This window comes from Abramis brama (genome assembly GCF_963993115.1).
Source record: "Abramis brama genome assembly, chromosome: 12".
NCBI classification, from domain to species: Eukaryota; Metazoa; Chordata; class Actinopteri; order Cypriniformes; family Leuciscidae; genus Abramis; species Abramis brama.
This window is the reverse complement of record NC_139974.1, coordinates 11,130,215-11,152,001: the sequence shown is the minus strand read 5'-3', so window position 1 is coordinate 11,152,001 and position 21,787 is coordinate 11,130,215. Positions and strand designations below refer to the sequence as shown.

General features: G+C 39.7%; 1 protein-coding gene across 1 annotated transcript; it reads right to left on the bottom strand.

Annotated features, from left to right (window-relative positions):
• Positions 1-571: 571 nt before the first annotated feature.
• efna1a (ephrin-A1a) lies at positions 572-16,082 on the bottom strand. Its single transcript, XM_084130198.1, has 5 exons — positions 15,783-16,082; positions 4,662-4,957; positions 3,756-3,821; positions 3,563-3,646; positions 572-2,524 (listed from the first exon to the last, which is right to left on the bottom strand). The coding sequence occupies exons 1-5, from the start codon at positions 15,878-15,880 to the stop codon at positions 2,400-2,402; spliced, it is 669 nt and encodes a 222-aa protein (XP_083986324.1). The 5' UTR covers positions 15,881-16,082; the 3' UTR covers positions 572-2,399.
• Positions 16,083-21,787: the final 5,705 nt, after the last annotated feature.

The following is a 21,787-nucleotide window of genomic DNA, read 5'->3' as shown; positions in this document are numbered from 1 at the left end:
AATTATCATTGTTCTAAATGAGCTCAGATAGTTCTGTTCCTGGATGCTGAGTGGTCAAAATATACAATATAATAAGATTGTTATTGTTTAAGTCGAGATGAAGCGAAAGTTTAGATCTTTTCTTCCCTATTGTGACGTATATCCCAGTGAAACTACTCTCGAACAAGAGAAAATGTAGAGTGGGACTTGATTTTGTCCATTGGGAACTGATTGGATGGTTGTGGTTTGCTATTGGTCGATCTCATGTGATTGACAGGTTGCCCCGCCCTCACGCAGTAAACATTTCATCTGAGAAGAGATGTTTCTGCAAAAAGGAGGGGAAGTTATTTGGAGTAAATATTAAAAGAACTCATGAATTTAACAAAAAAAAAAAAAGATGTGCACAAAATCATTTATAATAAATACTGCAATATTCCATAAAAACAAGAAATGTCCATTTTTATTTCATGGTGACTTTAAGGAATAAAGTCTTGAAAGCACTGCAATAAATGTAAGCAGGACAACTGCTTTTATATATATATATATACATATATATATATATATATTAAAAAAACAAGGTCGGCAACAATCGCATTTTCCAAAAATATCATTTATTTTCACATAAGAATCTTCACATTAACTGTTTTTTTTTTTTTATCAAAGGTCTTTTTTATATAATCCTCTTTATATACATAATATACATTTTACACAATACATGTACAAAATAAGAATACGAGAATAAAAAAAGAAAAACAAAATGGAAAAATGAATCAAAGTGACCCAACGTTAATCGTATACAGCTGTGCCAGTCGTACGAACAACTGTCCGGAATTGAGCTTAAACGGCTACATCATGTCAGAGTCAGTGTATGTGGTGTTTCGTTCATAGTGCTTTAGCTGATTAGTGTTATTAATGTGTGTAAACCTGGTCCAGTATATATATATATACTGGATATCCACACTAAATGTTCCTGATAGTATAGAATATGTATATGTGTGTGTGTGTGTGTATACACAAAAAAACACTGTTCATATAATGCAATTTAATGATTTTGAATGTCTTCTATCAGTAATTCGATTTTTTTTTTATATCGGTGTTATATTACACATGTGCTACCCTGATGTTTTGAAATCAGTACCAGCATAAATGTTTTAAAATGTAAAATATAATTTGGCCAACTGCAATATTTAGTGTAGTCCAATTGCCGATACAAATCAATTGACATATTTTCCTTAATTTCCTTTTTCTTTCCACCCAATGAACAGCTTAGATGAAGTAAAACTTCTGTTCTTAATTATAAAGTTAATTTCCAGGTGTACATTAGTGATTGTGTGAGAGTGTGCGTCTCATTGATTGTGCTTGGCAGTTTAAATGCTGAGGGCGATGATCTGACCCACCGTGCCAGGACATACCATCACAGCTCTTGGGAGGAAATGTGTGTATTTATCCAATAATCCAATTTCCCTTTTTGTCACCTTTTTCATCTACACTTCAACACATTAATCCAACGAGTTTCTCCTCTCTCACGTCTCATTTCCTCTCTCTCCATCACACAGTAAACATTTTTGCTCACTATATACAGTAATTTGTTCTGCAGCAAAACTAATAATTTACTAACTCTTTAAACAATGAATGTACAAAAACAACACAGCATTTCTGAATGGAAGTGTGTCAGTGGGTTTGGTAAACAGTATCGGATGCCGCCGTTTTCCGCCGTCAGGGTGCCGGCGCCCAATCTGGAACCGCTCTGTTCATTTCCACAGATGTCCCATCACAGGCACCAGCACCATTTCGGCGGGAAAGGGGTACGTGTGTGTTCTGAACTGCATTTCCAGGTTAAATCCAGGTACAGCACAGTCTTGTAAAACCATGAGACAGTGAGAATAAAACCCACCGAGCTGATGCTACATAAATTAATACGAAACTCAATTATTTATCTGGATATACAAAACATGAAAAAACAATGAATAGTTTTGATCGCTCTACTCCTCCGTGAGAAGCTCTGTGGTCTTTGGCTCATTCTTGGCTTGCGTCCCCTCATTATGACACTCAAATAAAGGGGGTTGTCCATATTCCAAGTTAATGCTAATTCCAAATCTGCATTACTGTTTCAGTTTGTTCTTATCCAGGTTTTGAGTGGTCAGACGTTTGTTTATATGAAGAAAAAAAAATGGTAAAAGGGAAAACATCTCCCTTTGCATGAACAATATTTCCAGAAAAATACTGACGTCTCGTTTTTTTTTGTTTCTTTAGAAGTGTCCGAAAGCCCTCTTCTTCCAGTTAGGCTTCTCCACGCCACTTCCTGTATGCTTCTCCCAATGGCCAGCACTGGGATGTAAAGAGCTACCTCTGTGTGCTTCCATCAACACAGGCCGCCGTCATTACAGTCTTTTGTAAGTGAAATTTAGTCAATGTTCATCTCACTGTAAGACCAACAACAATAAAAGTGGGAGTAAGGTTGTGAGAACAGTCCAGGATGCTCCTGAAATGGCGGAGTTTGTCCGCTTGCTTTGCTGCACTTCAGGAAGAGACACAACAGGATCATCTGTAACATGGAAATAATGTATTAGATATTTCAGTTTTTAGTTGTTGGAGATGGTATACAAAGATAAAGCCAGAAACCTTATCTAAGGCCATACATAACAAGAGTTTTAAAGGGTTAGTTCACCCAAAAATGTAAATGCTGTCATTTATTATTACTCACCCTCATGTTCTTCCAAACGTGTAAGACTTTCGCTCATCTTCGGAACACAAATAAAGATCTTTTTGATTAAATGAGCTTTCTGTCTCTCCAGTAGCTACGCAACTACCACTTTGACACTTCAAAATGTTCACAAAGAGACCGTAAACCTAATCCATATGAATTGAGTGGTTTAGTCCAAATTTTCTGAAGAGACTTGATGAACAGATTGAATTTAGGCTTTTATTCACATATAATCACTGATCAGCAAACATAAACAGAAGCTCAACTGAGCCTGCTTGACGCGGGACAACAAACATAATTGGTTCTTGCGGAAGCTCAAACGTGCTGCGTAACACGAGAATGAACCTCATTGGTTCTTGCGGAAGCTCAAACGTGCTGCGTAACACGAGAATGAACCTCATTGGTTCTTACGGAAGCTCAAACGTGCTGCGTAACACGAGAATGAACCTCATTGGTTCTTACGGAAGCTCAAACGTGCTGTGTAACACGAGAATTAACCTCATTGGTTCTCGTACGTCAAATGAACATGCTTGAGCTTCCGTTTACCACAACTGATGTGTGTGTTGATGAATGTTTATATGTGATTTAAAAGCCTAAATTCAATCTGTTGAATTTCAAAGAAAATTTGGATTAAGCCGCTCTATTCATATGGATTAGTTTTAAGATGTCTTTATGAACTTTTTGAAGCGCCAAAGTGGTAGTTGCATATGGAGGTACAGAAAGCTCTCAGATCTCATAAAAAAAATCTTCATTTGTGTTCCGAAGATGAACGAAAGTCTTACAGGTTTGGAATGACATGAGGGTGAGTAATTAATGACAGAATTTTCAGTTTTGGGTGAACTATCCCCTTAAAACTTGTGACCCTCAATGTGACCGTACCTGCTGGTAACCGATTAGACGTTGTGTGAGCTCCTGTCTCTGTGCCCACCTTAGATCCACTTCCAACCCTGGCTTCTTGAGAACCTGAATGGAAGAAAACACCAGTGAATACACAGGTCAACTGAAATGCAAAATATGTGCAGTTTTATGATCTGCCAGTTCACCTACACACCACTAGGGCGGCGATACTCACCATCATTGGCAACTACGTCTACTCTGAGTCTCATACACTCCTCTCCGTGGTGGTGGAGTGGTTTGGCTGTAAGGCAAAAAAAGAGAAGGCCATCAGGATAGAGGAAGATAAAAGGATAATAGGGAGGTAAATGGGTAGCAGACAGGTTAATTAGAAAGGAGGTTAATAGTGTTAGACGTGTAGTGGCTAATCCACTTCTCTTTAGCAGCCACCTGGACCTGTGACCTGTGTCTGATCTATTTTACGAGAGTGGTGGAACTGTACTCTAATTCTTAAGGCACCTACACACTAGAGTTTACACTGTGGCAGAGCTGCAAATCCATTGCCAAATAGTTGAGAAAATTGGGTTTAGTTGTGCTTTTGAAAAACACTGTATTGTTGTTTGAGTTTAAACTGACATGGATCTTTCCACACCATCAAAGCGGATCCAATGCATTTTATCCATCAAATGCTCCACCCTTAACTTTACAGTGTTTGCAGAATTAGCCTTTTTAGAAGTACGCTTTCCTAGAAGGGTCTATATTGGGTTGTCTGATTTCACCATTGTTAATTCTAGAGCTCATACTAGTCCACATGCTCGCTGAATTGCGCTCCTTGTGTTTCCGACAGCCCAAACTCCCTAAGGATAGCCCCTGGGGATGCCAGAAAGACACGTAGCGGTTCTGCTGCCAGTTTAGCAGTCCGCAACACAAATTGAAATGTATTCATTACTGTGGTGCTAAAGAAGGGCTCAAATATGACTCAGACTTACAGCATTCAGCGTATGGTTTGTGGGGCAATAAATCTATAACCGGTTTTCAGATGTTCAAAAACATTTCCACCCCTAACCATTCTTCAAAACGATCCACCATAAATGTTCACATTCATAGCTTAAGTGCAAGCTGACTTTTTAAGGGCTGTACTCACAGATGTAGTAGTAGCTCTCGCCCTGTCGGAACTCTTTTCCCAGAGTGAATGGCGTGAAGCGCTGGAACTTCTCGGAGAACTTTTCGGGTGCGTGAGGGGCGAAAGGGTGGCCGCATTCCCAGCGCATCTGGTCGTAAGATTGTGGACGGCAGGAGTCATAGTCTTCACGTTCCACCATGTAGAGCACGTAGCGCTCGGCATCCTGTGACGGCACTTCGCCCAGTGGGTAGTGAGGGCACACAATGTCTAGGTAGTCGTTCAGGCGTACCTCAACCGCATAGTTGTTCCATCGGAAGCTGAAAGAATAAGAGGGATTTCATAAATATTTTTTTTTGTGAAAGAGCAATGCAATGAAGCAAATACATAAATAAGCTTTAAAACTCAATTTTGGGAGACAAGATCATCTAGATCAGCAGAAAACAAGCAGCAAGAAAACGAGAATAACTCCAGCAAAATCACTCTCTGTGGTGACATGAATTCTTCATTTAGAGAACTTTCACAGAGCGAGTGACTTGAATGCCAAGCCTGATGCAATCACATTTTCAATTGCCCTTGCATTGATCTACAATACCATCTCAAAGACGACCAGACGGCAAATCACAAAGGGATGGCGGAGGGGAAGAAAAGCCAAAAAATGCGAACAATGGAAAGACAGATGAGTATGTTGATTTCTTTGCAGAAGACAGATGCATGAATATAGATTATTCTAAACATCGGTTCATTGATCGAACCGCATGCTGTCCGTACACAGATAATAGGTCAGAGCTGGTGAAAATTGCAGGAACATGGACATGTTGGCGTGAATGTTTGCTATGTATTGATCTCGCTCGCCTCGTGAGAGTAGAGTCTTATTTGTGCAGACATTTGCAATCTGTCAGGTTGCATCAACAGGTGATGACTATTGACTATCTGCAGAAACACACAGAAACACTCACAAACACAAATAGAGAAATAAATCTGCGTTTCGTCAACAGTCTCTTACTCATTACAGATAAACACACGCACTCCGGCTGACGGAGTCATACACACCCAGTCTACGCCACACTTCTCCCTTTCATTTGACACACGGAGGAAGGCGGCGGAGACAGTCTGCCTGTCTGCTTCTCTCCATTCCCTCCCTCTCTCCAGCATTTGCTTCATTCTTAGTTCTGCTCCCGTAGCTCTTCTGGCAGTGTGCTATCTCTGTTTATGTGCTGCCCACTGATAGAAGAATGCCAGAGGTAGAAAGAAAGCCCTCGTTTATTTATACATCCATCCATCATCGGATGCCACTTTAGCTTCCATATGTTAGTTTCTGAGCTCAGCTCAGGTTCAGACATTTTCATTATGAGCTCAATATCAGCCAGGTCTAAAATCAGCTATAACACCTTTTTTGGGCTCCCCGGGCACAACTTTTTGGATGGTGATCAGGTTCACCTCTCTTACTCTCAAAAGGATCTCTCTCTTGTGGAGTCGAATTTTTTGCAGTTTGAGATTTGCTATTAAATGCCAAGTTTTGTGAGTGATGCTTCCTAGCCCTTAAAGTCATGATGAAACAGAAGTAGCGACAAATCTTTTCTTCCGTATTGTGACGTACATCCGAGTAAAAAGGACTAGTGGGGGACTAAATGTTGGGCGGGGTTTTGGTTCTTTCCATTGGTTGATTGGATGGAGGCCTTCAATGGTAAAAAAAAAAATGGCAGGGTTTATGTGGGCTAAATGATTAGAGAATTCCAGCATACATAACCAGAGAAAAGTCTGTAATTTCATCAGAAGATATCACATTTTGTGTGAATAATTTTTTTAAACGAAATATGCATGGATGAATTGTTCAGAAAATAATAACTAAGTACTACACATATTTGTACCTTGCACGGGTTACCTTAAGGATGTGATTGATACCTTGAATTGTGTGGCTTCTAAATGTAAAACATCTAGACTTACAGTTTCCATCTGGAAACATCGCCATTACTTATAATGAAGGAGCGTTGTAAAGAATCAGTTGAAATATTGAAATACTGGATCACAAACATCTCAAGGGCCAACATGAGCGTCATAGATGCTAACTGCGATCCTCCTAGATTCTGGAGAATTTCAGCTTTCCTCCCTGTCTGGTGTAAATGGCAGTAGCGTTATTTCCCAGAATGGGTGTTTCTGTCGGTGTGTGACAACATCCACACGTCTGGTCGATGATCAAAGTCTGCTGAGTCTCTCTCGCTCTCTCTTTTTCTTGTTTGTTGATGGGGGGGACCCCTTGGTCTTAGGACAGACGATCTGGCTCCAGACCCCTTCTAGTCTTACACACACATACAGCCCTTCTAATTGGCCTGCTGCTTTCACTCACTGCAGATCCAAACACACACACACTTACACAGCGCTACACATAACGCCAAACTTAGCACTCCCGGCCACACACTTCAATTCTCTGGTGGCCGTGTACAGCAGTCACATACTGATGCATCTTTGTTTGATGAATGAAGCAAATATACCTCACCGCCAATAATAATTTGCGTCTCACATTCTTTAACTGCTGTCACCAGATGCTTGGGAGCAGTCATCTGGTGCACCAGCACATACACACACACCCCGTTAAAGCCCTGATTAAAATCTGTTTGTGGTATGGCCCCAATGTGTTTAAAAAGGGGTCGGGAGGGGGGACAATTAAAACACAAAGACTGGAATTAAAGTGGTCCCAGAGGGGGGCAATTATGCTGCTCCCCCCCTCAGCCTCCGGGGGCTGGGAGTCAGTGGGGAGGGTGGGAGAAAGCAGTGGGGGATGGACTCTGTCTCAATACAGGGGTCAGCGGGTGCTCCCTACGCCAGTGTCCTTTCAAACGCTACAGTTACTTTATCAATGCCTTAATTCATACAGTAATGCCATTCGCTCATTATTGCATCATTCATCACACATACTGGGCTCAACTTCATCTTGAGCATCCATAGATGAACTTAAATCCTTTATGCTTTGTCCTGGGCTTCAAAAGAGGCTTGATAATGGTCGTAAGGTTTTAAAAAAATGTTCTCGTTGTCTTAAACATGTAAATCACTATGTTTTATTAGTATTATCCATGTATTGCCAAAGCAGTGACAAATTGATAAAAAAATCTAAGTCTAAAAAAATAGTTATAGATTATTAGAGTGTGGAGTTAATTATTAGAGAGAAACCGTGAATGAATGAATGAACTCTATGCTTCATAAATGAAGGCTGAAACTTGGCGGACGAATGCGGGTGCTTGTGAGTCACATCCGTGCTTACCGTAAAATGTGAATAGCTGAAGTTCTTTGATTCTGAACTCATCTTCCTGTAAATATCAGTGGAATTATCAGCCAATAGAACTGACCTGATGCCAAATGGGCAACTGTAGGGTTAATCTCGGGTCTCTTAATCTTTAGTTCAAAGTTTTGTCGTTGTTGTTCTTTTTTACCCCCTCTAAGTCTGTCTATCAATTGGTCTCTCCTCCCTCTCCCTCTCTCATTTCAACACTCTATCACTCGCTGGAATGTTGGAGCTCAGAGAAAGGGGGGGTGATCAGTGGGGGGTGAGAGGTTGAGGAAATGCTCGCAGTCAGCAGTGCAGACCTTAACACACACTTATAACACACACACAGAAGCAGGGATGTTGGTTAATACTCTAGGAAATGCACAAGTTAACATTCTTTCCACATTCACCTGTTTAAAAGGGAAGGTCTGGTGTATTAAAACACACACACACACACATTCTCCAACAATAGGCCCACCAACATCCCTGTCATTCGATCTGTGATCTTTTGTAGCTTTCACCACCTGATACTACAGTCTAAACGGTAATTAACAAAATTCTGACCACCGGATCTGTTCAAATATCCATCCTTCACTCTAGCCCTCACACCTGCGTTTGCTGGCTAAAACGACTCTCATTAGCCTCTGAAACCTTTGCCGTTTTAATTCAGTGCTAATGCAGGCTCTGTTGTTCTGGTTGACTGGTTCGGAATGCAGTGCGGCAGGATCATCGGGTGCTCTGTGCTCCGGGATTACCCGGCCTAGGTTGCCGAGGGGCCAGGGGCCTCATTCAGTTTAATGCAAGCAGAAAGAGAGAGAGAGATGAGGGGCCCATAGCAAGCTCTGTATTGTTCTGAAACACAGTTGGAGCGTTACAGTGGAGTGGTTTGGTTGGAAATGCAACAAAGGCTGGCGGGAGATAGAAAGAGAGCGATAGAAGGAAAAAGGGAAATGAGTTGGTGTGGCAGTTTGTACTGGAAAGAGAAAATTTTGTCTATATAAAAAAAAAAAATCTTTGTACTGTGCAGGTGTAAGAGAGATAAAGAATGTGAAGAAAGGAAAAAAGCAAAGAATCCTTTGATGCACCAAAAACGCAGCCGGCTCTTGTGCTTGTCCTTGCCCCGACTCGGACCAGTCCTGTTCTTTCATCTTTTCTTCTATCCATCCATCTCTGTCCACTCCCTCAGTTTGTCTCTCAGCACTCAATAAGCCTGTTTGATCCCCCATTCATTCTCTCTGCGCCCCCGCCCCCAAGGCGCTCTCAACCAATCATAAACCGTCTCGCTGGAATTCACGGTATGTTGGTTAGTGACCTACGTTTGTGGACACTAACTCCGGCCCTTTGCGACTGCCATGGCAACCAAAATCGACCGGTTCCCCCATTCAAGACAATATTCCAGACTGGGTTTTTTTCAATCCATCTTGTTTACATTCAACTTATCCACATCAATCTTTTTTTCTGTCCCTTCAAATCGCTCAATCTTTCTTTTGTCTCTCAGCACCACTGATCAAGTTGTCAGATTTGCTTTCTCAAATGACTGAACTCTTTTCTCGTTTGTAAAGAAATGGCATGTGATAAAGATCTACTTGAAAATGCAACGTTTCACCATTTTTTAAACCAAATATATCTGACAATCTAAGGTGTGTATAATAACATAACCTACATTCCTTAAACTCTTAATTGGTATGGTGGAGTGTTAAAAGCTGCCAATTTGCTCTGCCCAGCTCTGATATCCTCTCATAGATAAATAAATGACATAAATAATTAGAAACACAGGAGCAGTCAGTGTGAAGGGAAATGAGAAGGGGACTCATATCGCTATGAAATTGGATTGAGTTCCTTGCATTGTTCAAGCATTAGCCATCCAGCAGGGGGAGTGGCCTCTTGCACCGTGTTCTAATAAAATGCGTGCAACGTGTCGTGGGAATGGACCTTCACCTTAAAAACCAGTCCATTCAAGAACAGTACAAACAACAAGAGTTCCGGAGACAAAAACTCATGGGGTTGAGATTGTGACAACAAGATCCTAACACAACACACATACACGTGAAAACATAACTCTGACAAATACTTATCGTATGATTGTAATAAGCAGTTAAATACACCTTTAAATACATTCGGCTGAACATGTGTTCTTAAATATGAAAGGAACTGATTAAACATTTAAGATAAATCAAAGATGTTCAAGAATAAGTTGAAAGGGAGGAAAAGGAATGACTGTGAGAAGGAAGAACAATTCTGGGAATCATAAGGCCATGAAATGCCGTGACAGCACTGTATGATAACAGAAAGATAACAGTATTATTACTGCAGGTGTAATGAACAAATATCTAAAACAATGTGTGTGGGAAAGTAGTGAGGGACAAATGGGAGAGAAGGGCGTAAAGGCACGTGTTTTCTTGATACTGAGCTGTAGACAAAACTATCACTTTCCCAAGCCCTTTAACTCGTGTGAATAATAATTCAAAGAGTATGCGTGTGTGTACGATGAGGAAGTGTGTATCTGAGACTTGTGTAAGAAGCGGGTTGCTTGCGTGCGCGAGTGTGTGAGAAAGGTATTGTTTATTGTACGCGCAGGATGTGCCATTTTCCCGGGAAAACACTTGGTCAGGAAACTCAAGCTTAACGAGGGAAAAGGCCGTCTCCTGAACCTTTGGACAGAGTTCACTTGCTCACACAGGTTTGTAAATCACAATATGGCAAATCCCTCATGATTTGACAAATATCATACAATTTGTTAAACATTATGTAAGTAATTACTAAAGAAAACACTTCTGCCTGTGTATGTAGGAGCCTGAACGGACAAGGACTCTGCTGGAAAAGATTATCATGGTTCAGCAATCAGCGCAAAAAAGCCAGATTCAATTCACAAGACGAGAGATTCAAAGCTGATTACAATCTGGAGAAGGCATGGAGGGAATGAAGAGGTCAATTCTGTGGAATGGGTTTATTTATCTAAAAAATGTGTTAAAGTGTCAAATGCTTGTTTTTCATCTTCGAAACAGAAATTACGACATTTTTAATGAAATCTGAGAGATTTTGGTCCCTCCATTTAAAGTCAATTCACCCAAAACGTTCACGCTTTATAAAAGATAAGGAAACATGATCCATATAAACTGAGGGGTTTATTTTGAGCACTTTATATTCATATATAAACATCGACTGACTTAGAGCTCAACGAATATAGTACTTCCTTGATCTTCGTTTGTTTTTCAAAGTAAGTCGTATGGATTTCGAATGACTTAAGTGCCGATTTATGTTTCTGCCTGTTGGTGCCCATACTCCATGAAGCTGCGTGTGCCCTTTAAAGTGCCCCATGCCACCCTAGATGGCTGCCTATATTGACTATGCCAGGATACACCACTGCTGATGACTATAGAGTTAATTACTTAAAATGCAATTTATCATTGTGCAAACCCCCCCACCACAAAAACAGAAAGCACAAGCTTTTATGTTGCAATGCTAAACATAACAGTAGAACTGTGTGTATCACGACCAGCCGGGACCCGATGTGAGATCCATCAATCAGAGAGGTTCTCGAATCTCAATCGATTTTTTCATTGGTTAAACTGAATGGAGAATATCTGGTGTTTTTCTGTGGGTGCTTGAGCCCCCAATCACTCATGGGATTGGCGCCTATGGACATAAGGGTGAGTAAACAATGACCATTTTCATTTCTGGGTAAATAGCTAAAAAACAAACACTCAATGGGCAAGAATCTGAGCTTTGTGAATGACGGCCATTTGAATTCTGTGGATATCGCAGAATTCAGAGTCAGATAATGGACGGAATAGGCATGAAGAAGGTGAAAGGGAGGAGAAAAGGGGAGCGAGACAGACTGGTGTTTATGGCTGCCAAAACCGTTAAAGAAAGGCAAAGGAAAAAAAATCAACACCTCTTTTTCTTCCTTCTTTCACAGAGGGAAAGGAAATAAGGACAGGAACCGAATAAAAGGATGAAAAGCACTGGCGTGTACGGCTGAGATAAAAGGTAGAGGGAACGAGGGAGAAGCCAGACAGAAGATCGGGAGAGAGGTGGGCTCGAGTGGCGGCTCCCTATTTGAAGGCCACCAGAGAGAGTGACAGACTACAGAGAGTGAATGGCACTTCATCACTCACTCTCTCACTGTCAGTGTAACACACACACACAGATCTGATGAGTTTAATGCTAAGTGACATGTAGACAAAAGCAAAATGGCACTTTATCACCGGTTTCTATCTCCACTTCTCTCCGCACACATCTACAGACGCGCACAGTGACAGACACACCGCATGAATGGCACTTCATTTCGGCTGTGAACTCTGCCCCGCAATTGGTCACACTAGCCCCTGGTTTTGTTCCGTTGCAGATCTGCGGTGGGAGCGTGCTAATTTGGCTGGAACGTATAACAAAAAAGCACTTAGCTGGCAAAACCCCACAAGCAAAAAGCCCGGTTCCCTGGAAAAAACACAAGTGAATGGGACATTTTTGGTAGAAAACCAAGAAAGCCCCATTTCTGGCTGAATTAAACCATGTAAAAGGCCTTTTTACAGGGTGAAACAGTAACACAATGGGGTGATCGTGGACAAGCGGAGAAGAAACAAAAATGCGAGTAGGTCAGAGAGTTTTGGGGTACTGTTGGGATTGGGGCAGAGCGAAACGATAGAGGGAAAGAGTTAAAGAAAAGGAGCAGAGGAGAGGTTGAACTTTGTGCCAGTTAACCATGCGGTACGGGGCACGCAGCCAGAGGAAAGGGAGGAGGTTTGGGAAAGACAGGTACTGTAGGAGAGAGAGAGAGAAGTCAAAGAAAGAGAAAAAGAGACAGAAGAAAGATACAGAAAGAGAAGAAATCTCTATAAGCCTTTGAGTGATGATAAAATAACAAGAACAACAATTACAGAAGTCTTAGCATTCATGAGTAATATTAAAAGATTAGTTTGCTCAACAAAATGAAATTTCTTTCATTTTTTTACTTCCTCTCTTGTCTTTACATGGAACATGAAAGGAAAAAATTCTGAACTGTGTACTAGTCTTCTATTACAATAAATAGGGACTGGAGCTTTCAAGCTTCAAAATCATAAAACAATAAAAGAAAGATCATGAAAGTGGTTAATGTGAATTATGTACTATATTCCAAATCTTCTGATGTCATACAGCTTAAGTGAAGAACAAAACAAATTTTTAGACGTTATTCACTAAATAAAATTCACCAGGACCAGATCATTGAGTTGGTGAGAATGTGATTCATGAACAAACAAGTTTTTTGAACTGGATAAACTGATTGAACATTGAAAAGATTCCACTTAAAAGAATGAATTGTTCATGAATTGGACTTTGTCTTCATCTCATGAATTTTCATTAACATGCCAAAGAAATCTATGGCACGTTTTCAGTGAGTAATGACTCGTTCTGTTCCTCACACAAAGCTATAATGTGACTTTAGAAATCTTGGAATATAGTCGTTTGGAGCTTTTATGATAACTATTAATATAATGATGGTGCACTGCTTTCTGACGCTTTCTGTTTGCAACAATTCGAATAGATTATTCCTTTAATGAATTACGTCATATAGTTGTACTTCCAAATGGTCAAACAGAGAAAAACAGAGTGTATGCGCAGAGAATTTAATAGAGGAAGTTTGGTTAATAAATATGTGAGTGAGTCAGTGAATCATAAACAAGTGCTGAGGTACAACTGCTCACCAGGACACTCCTTAACCAGCTCCCACTGAAACACACCTTCCAGTTGATCAACTATTGACCGTGAGCAACACTACAACACATGTGTTTCAGCAAGCAGCTGCAAGCACATCAAGAACGTGCACCAACAAATTCAAACATGCGCGTTGACACGACCCGAGTGCAGAATCAGCTGCAATGGTCTGTCGACCCTAGAGTCATCCTTCCCCCAAGGCTTTTACACACCTACACACACACATGCACACACTCTGTCAAACATGTGCATCAGAGACACGAATGCATACAAATGCAATCACATTATGATATTTACCAGACTATATTTCCTTTGTGGTGTTGAAAGAAGGAAATGCAGAAAAAAAAGTGCAGAAAGGCAAAAAAAAAAAGTGCAGAAAGGCAGAAAAAAAGAAAGCATCTCCCCCAGCCCCTCTAGTATTTCTATGAAAACAGGATTAGATCACAGAGAAAGAGAGAGAGAGAGAGAGAGAGAGAGAGAGAGAGAGAGAGAGAGAGAGAGAGAGAGAGAGAGAGAGGGGGAAGATTAAGATGTGGAATAAAAATAGTAAATGTGTGGATTACACAGGCACTAAAATGATCACTGTTGTTTGGACATTGACGCAATCGATACATCTGAGTGGATGGGTTAAATGTGTGTGTGTGTGTGTGTGTGTGAGAGAGAGAGAGAGAGAGAGAGAGAGAGAGAGAGAGAGAGAGAGAGAGAGAGAGAGAGAGAGAGAGAGAGAGAGAGAGAGAGAGAGAGAGAGAGAGAGAGAGAGAGAGAGAGAGAGTGTGTGTGTGTGTGTGTGTGTGTGTGTTTGGGAGTGTGAAGGAGCAGATGCTCTAATTCTTTTCTGTTTGTTATCAGCATTTCTACACTAATCCCTTCAGGCTCTTGGAATAGAATAGCAACACCAACTGTTAAAAAATGAATAAATCATTACTTATTTATTTATCTTATTTGCCAGGTTTAGCTTTAAGAAATCTGATTCATTTGGACGAATCGACTCGTTTCAGTGAACAGGTTTAAAATCATGGACTCCTTTGAGTCATCACTCAAAAGTGTTCTCAGAATTCCATGCTAGAAAATTAATATGCTTTCTGTGGTTTAATATTTGGTTAAATATTGCTTTATTTAGTTACATACACTATTTTGTTAGAGTTTGTTTTGACAGATTACATTTCCTACCAGCTGGAAAATAGATAGCACCACCTTACATTGTATACTCTGAAACAAAGTTCTCCTTTCAGTCCATCGCAAAAGCTCGGTGACTCGGTTCAACCGAATCTTAACAAACATCCAGAATTGATTCGTTCGCTTATGCATCATATCGGCAATTCGAGTTTCGCAATCCCAGCTCCAGTCATCAGCTCTGCGCGTATCAATCATCGGAAAAGTCACTCAGCATTCAACACCTATTTCAACACCTCACTGACTCATAGCCACACGTCAAAAAAGCAAAACACTCCTGGAAGTTTCCTCGTATTTCTCATTTCAGTCTTATTTTTTTTTTTTTTCGACTCATGAATATATTTTCAACGCCAAATATAGCCTATATAGCAAGACCGTGAGGGTACCTTATTGTTGAGTTTATTAAATTAATATGGCCAAAACCATAACTTGCTACTATTGCTAGTGTACGAGAACGAGCGTAGTCAGCACACACCCAGCAAGCATCAATTCGTCTTAGAGGCAGATTTCATTCCGGATCACATGTACACAGGACAGGTAAACAAACATTTTGGTGATGGGTAGTAGAGAGATTATGACGCAATAAGAGTGCCTGGATTATGCAATCTGTTACAAGTAAAGATGTAACACAGCAACGTCAAAACGCATCCATATAAATGTAAACAAGCACGAGTCTCCGATTCTGCAGAAATACACTGACTATAAAACCCGCATTAAGCTGCAAAGAAACATTCACACACATAGAGGAAAAAGTTCTGACAATTTACATAAACCCTAAAAGTAAACAAACAAAAGCCAAATTATGCCGAAGTTCGCAAAAAAAATAAATAAATAAAATTATATATATATATATATATATATATATATATATATATATATATATATATATATATTACTAACTAGCAGCGTTTCAGCGTAAAGTAAATAACATTAGGCATTATCACAACATTACAATGAAACAGTATTTTACAATGAAACGTGGTTAAAAAAAAAGAAGTAGCCTAGTTTAGCCTACTTACTTAGGGTTGGTATTATTCCAGAAAACAGTGTGTCTCTCAGCAGAGGCGAGCAAAGCGCACATACTCGCTGCGATGTATAAAAGCCACACCAGATCCATTATAGACACTCTGTGATTCAATCCAAATTAAGAAAATAACCAGCAATAGGTAATGTTTCTTTTAAAGCCCTGTTCCCGTAGAGCCGTGTTGCTAGAAACTGCTCTTAAGCTAGTTAATATGCGATTTGTACTCAGCGCTACAAAGATTGACAATAAATCAAGAGTTCTGCGTCTCTTATCTATCTAGTCAGTGCTGAATGAAACTTTCTTTGCGTCGCATTTTGGTTTTGTAGAAAGACCTTCGCACAAGCCACGCCTACATTTATAACAGCCAATCAACTCACAGGCTTTCTTCCCTACAACGGCGAAGCAGTCGAACGCCCTCTACAGATGTACTGTAGTTTGTATCTCAGACTGAGGTTGTGGAATCGATTGTTAACGTTTATTCTGAATATACAGTAATTTAGTTTTCTCGGAAACCTGACATGGTTATGGAACACCAAATGATTTATAATAAAAGTTTAATATTGATTACCTTCCCTCCCGGACAGTCAAAGGGCATCGCGTTCTGATTGGATTATACGAGCGAACTTGAGTGCTAAATGTTCGAAATGCCCCCTTTTAACACTTAGGGTATAAATGCTTTCATCTTCCACAATCAACAAAAGTTTCCATAAAGAACAAGCCATTGACACTTTCACACAGACTCGAAATGCAAGTTAGTCAATCCAATTTGGTCTGTCTTCATTTGTTTTCTCTAGTTTATACAATTGATACTGATAAATTAGCTAAATACAATTGATTAACCTCCAACAGAGAAGAGTCAAACAAATCATTTGCTCCAAATATAGGCTAAAATTAAATGCTGTGTTTGAATTACTTTTAACACACTTAATTTGATTAACTTCTTAAACACTGAGCAGTATTCTTTAGGCATGCAGGTCATCTTGGTGTTGTTCAATGTGTATTTGAATAGTCTTCTCATTTGACATGCTACTTTTTGCACACTATATAGCAGGGAAGTATGCATATTTGGACACAGGGATAATGTAATAAAAAAAAAAAGTAGTTTGCTGTCCGTGCTTATTCAGGAAATCATTTTTCATTCTAGTAAATGTCTAGTGTGCACCTCACATCTTCAATATAGTTTTAATATCACACATACACACTTGTGATTGTGTATTGCGCAATACACACACTGTCTGTTGCCAGATTCAAGAAGAGCCAGCAGGCATTTTAGCACTCTTGTCAAAACAGCAGTTACTTCTGCTGAATGGTAATACATAATTCATGTACCTCAAATCATGGGGCTCAAGTCTCCTCTATCTCTCCTTTTAATAATGATCTGAACTAAACAACAAATAGAAATACTTCAAAAGGCATACGATTAGTTAACTTAAGACAGATCTTAACTCTTTTCATTTTGACACTGTTAAGGTTTTTACGGGCCAATTCCATTACTTCTAAATCATGTTTTATGGTATGTTAGTTCATTTTCAAGTTTCCTCTTCAGGTTTATAAAATGTTACCTCTAATTGGACTTAATTTGACAGTGTTAATTATGCAAAAACACTAAATATTCTACAATACACACAAAAACAGAAACAACTGGTTGTTCATATTCACAATCCTTTTTTGCAATACAATCTTACATTTTATTCTGAGATCTATAAGATCTACATGTTTTACTTATACCATCAAAATGGCAGGATATAATGAAATCCCCACTTTCTAATATGTGTATTGCACAAACACACTCTAGCTTTACTCACTTCTCTGAAACAGTTATATGACACATATCCACCAGGATTTGTTGGATTGTACCACCGTCAGCCTCCTAGTTCAATCCAGTTTGGTCCTGAAAGTGAGGTATGTGACGTCTGCAACAGCTGTATGTCATAACAGGTAAGCCAGACAGGACAGGTAACAATATATCTTTCTCGGAACAGACAACTTCCTCATGATTATTGGACATTACTCAACATCAAGCAAATGAATCAGGTTCCTGATGTCAACCTCATAATTAGTCAATGATTGATTATAGAAAAACTATCAGGGCCTTTGCTTTACAGTATGGTGTACAGCAAACTCATTAGGCTGCATATGTGTATGTAGAATGTTACAGCATTATGCTGTCTTCTAAAATATTTCGTTTTGGCTAAATTCTAATCCCAGAGTGCACTACACTGAGCTCAGTAAAACAATTAAATCCAAGTAAAAACAAGAGAAATCTCAAAAATAAGTCATTCATTCAATGTTGAAAAGTATTAATAAAAATAAAGTATAATGAAATATTTTTAATATAATTTTAAAAAGATGTCTATATTAAGATGGCGAAGTTTAATAATACATTTCCAATTTTTATGATTTCAAATTTTACTCTGATTGTTTTTTTTGCACGTTACATCCAAAACACCTTTTTAAAAAACCCTTTTAGCATGCGCCGGGTGCGCCGACCATTTTTCCCGTCGTTAAACTAGCAAAAGTGGATTCGGACACGCCCTAAGTGCACTTGCGCAGCGCGCTTTAGACCATGTGCTTATATCGTTAAAACGGGGCCCTGAGGCAGAAATGTTCGTGCGTTTTTTCGTATTCGTCATTTGGTGGCTCTTAATTGTCAAAAAATACCTCTCAAAATGGTTGCTACGGATGCGAAAATGCAGAAAATCGAATGACATACAAATTTTTTTTTTATGACATACGAAAGTTTCGGAGGCAGTGTGTAAACGTGATTGACCCAGCGTGAGGTCGTATTTATTTTTTAACGTGCGAAAATTTTGGACGAGAATTTCGGACTCAGTGTGTAAAGACCTATAGTGTAAATAGCCTCTGCCAACAAGGCGGGCTTTTTGCACTTATAGTGTAAACAGACACTCCAAACGCAATATTGTAACACATTACTTTTAAAAGTAACTTTTCCCAACACTGCTTCAACGTCATAAAGGCAATTGTGGTAAACAATTTTAAGTTGAGTTTCTGTGAACTTTGCATGCTTTTTTTGTGAGACGTTTGTCCTGCTGTTTGTCTTGTTAAGCATTCCAAATCAGTCATTTATGAGGTTAGGATGCTGGCTATATAGGCAGTTCACTAGGTTTTGGAACAAAGCCACTGTAAGCTTGCAGTAACGTGTTTATTTCTTGGGTCTTGTTCTGGTCTTGGCATCATAAAGTTGAAAATGTTACAGGGGACTGATTTTCCTTTTTTTTGCACACTGTTCACATTTATCACAGGCAGATAGAGGAGACAGCGCTGAAACAATACTGCCATGGCAGCCATACCATAAATGACATCGCTGAAGGTTGGCACAAACTTTTTTGGCATGGATCACATCACAGTGTATATTGCATATTTATATTGTTGAATAAAGATGATGTATGACACACAGTGAATGCATATACACCAGAAAGGAAATATACACTAGGGAGAAAAACAAAACTTTTAAAGTTATAAAACCTTATTCTTGATACCAAGGTTTTGTTACCTAGAAACAGATTCCTGGACTATAAAAGGTATTCAGAGGAGAATCAATGTCAACGGTGACCTTTAGCCCTGGGCTAAGTTTAATATGTGAATGGAAAACTTTTATAAGTTGTCACAATGTACTGTATCTTTTCCCAAGCTGACAAAGTTACTTGTATAGAAATACTTCCTTAAAAAAAAAAAACTGACACAAAATCTACTTTTTTTTTTCCTGGCAAAAAAAGTAAGCACTTTTTTTCTCCCCCACAAAAAGTGGAAGAGACCACTGAAGCTGGACCTTTTTCAGAACAGCTGAACAATATTAATACAAATAAACAAGCTTCGCCCACATTAAGCTGAACACTGTGCTCTGTGTCTTTCTTCTGATGTATGTGATATAAGATGGTCAGGTGTAGACTGTCAAAACTGAAATCCAAATGCATTTGCCGGAAATGTAGTATTAAATCCAGGAATAGATACTAATGAGGCTAATTTAAACCGTGCCCACAGACGAACTTCTGTGAATGATCTGTGGCCGTAATCCTCTACAATACAGAAGATTCACGCTCCTTAAAGGGACAGTTCACCCAAAAATAAAAATATACTTGTTGTGTCATATGACATTCTTTACGTTAAACACACAAAAAAAGATATTTTGAAGAATGTTTTTGCCATACAAGTTTGAAACGATATAAGAGTGAGTAAAAAAATAACAGAATTGACATCTTTTGGGTGAACTATGGCGTTAAAGAAAGCGCGGGCCTGTTTTGTGCCAGTGCACAACATTGCACAATCTTTTCTTTTGGCTATTCTTTCATTATCTTGCAACACTGATGATCCATGCCAGGTACTTTCAGATATCTTACGCATGTTTAGCTCTGGCCAGGAAAGTTGCTGTTTGTTGGACCAGTTTTATTATTTCTGAAATGACTTCTTGTTTCATTTTGGATTTTATATGCCTTTATTTCGTACAAAAGTCACCCAGATTGCATCTCTCTTATTCACAGGCAGCATCCACTTCTCCCTCTAAAACAAATGACTTGTGCTCTCCTGCCATGATTGCTTTCATTGTAATATTTACAGTGAGGAAAATAAGTATTTGAACAGCCTGCTATTTTGCAAGTTCTCCCACTTGGAAATCATGGAGGGGTCTGAAATTGTCATCGTAGGTGCATGTCCACTGTGAGAGACATAATCTAAAAAAAAAAATCCAGAAATCACAATATATGATTTTTAAACTATTTATTTGTATGATACAGCTGCAAATAAGTATTTGAACACCTGTCTATCAGCTAGAATTCTGACCCTCAAAGACCTGTTAGTCTGCCTTTAAAATGTCCACTTCCACTCCATTTATTATCCTAAATTAGATGCACCTGTTTGAGGTCGTTAGCTGCATAAAGACACCTGTCCACCCCATACAATCAGTAAGAATCCAACTACTAACATGGCCAAGACCAAAGAGCTGTCCAAAGACACTAGAGACAAAATTGTACACCTCCACAAGGCTGGAAAGGGCTACGGGGAAATTGCCAAGCAGCTTGGTGAAAAAAGGTCCACTGTTGGAGCAATCATTAGAAAATGGAAGAAGCTAAACATGACTGTCAATCTCCCTCGGACTGGGGCTCCATGCAAGATCTCACCTCGTGGGGTCTCAATGATCCTAAGAAAGGTGAGAAATCAGCCCAGAACTACACAGGAGGAGCTGGTCAATGACCTGAAAAGAGCTGGGACCACCGTTTCCAAGGTTACTGTTGCTAATACACTAAGACGTCATGGTTTGAAATCATGAATGGCACGGAAGGTTCCCCTGCTTAAACCAGCACATGTCAAGGCCCGTCTTAAGTTTGCCAATGACCATTTGGATGATCCAGAGGACTCATGGGAGAAAGTCATGTGGTCAGATGAGACCAAAATAGAACTTTTTGGTCATAATTCCACTAAACGTGTTTGGAGGAAGAAGAATGATGAGTACCATCCCAAGAACACCATCCCTACTGTGAAGCATGGGGGTGGTAGCATCATGCTTTGGGGGTGTTTTTCTGCACATGGGACAGGGCGACTGCACTGTATTAAGGAGAGGATGACCGGGGCCATGTATTGCGAGATTTTGGGGAACAACCTCCTTCCCTCAGTTAGAGCATTGAAGATGGGTCGAGGCTGGGTCTTCCAACATGACAATGACCCGAAGCACACAGCCAGGATAACCAAGGAGTGGCTCTGTAAGAAGCATATCAAGGTTCTGGCGTGGCCTAGCCAGTCTCCAGACCTAAACCCAATAGAGAATCTTTGGAGGGAGCTCAAACTCCGTGTTTCTCAGCGACAGCCCAGAAACCTGACTGATCTAGAGAAGATCTGTGTGGAGGAGTGGGCCAAAATCCCTCCTGCAGTGTGTGCAAACCTGGTGAAAAACTACAGGAAACGTTTGACCTCTGTAATTGCAAACAAAGGCTACTGTACCAAATATTAACATTGATTTTCTCAGGTGTTCAAATACTTATTTGCAGC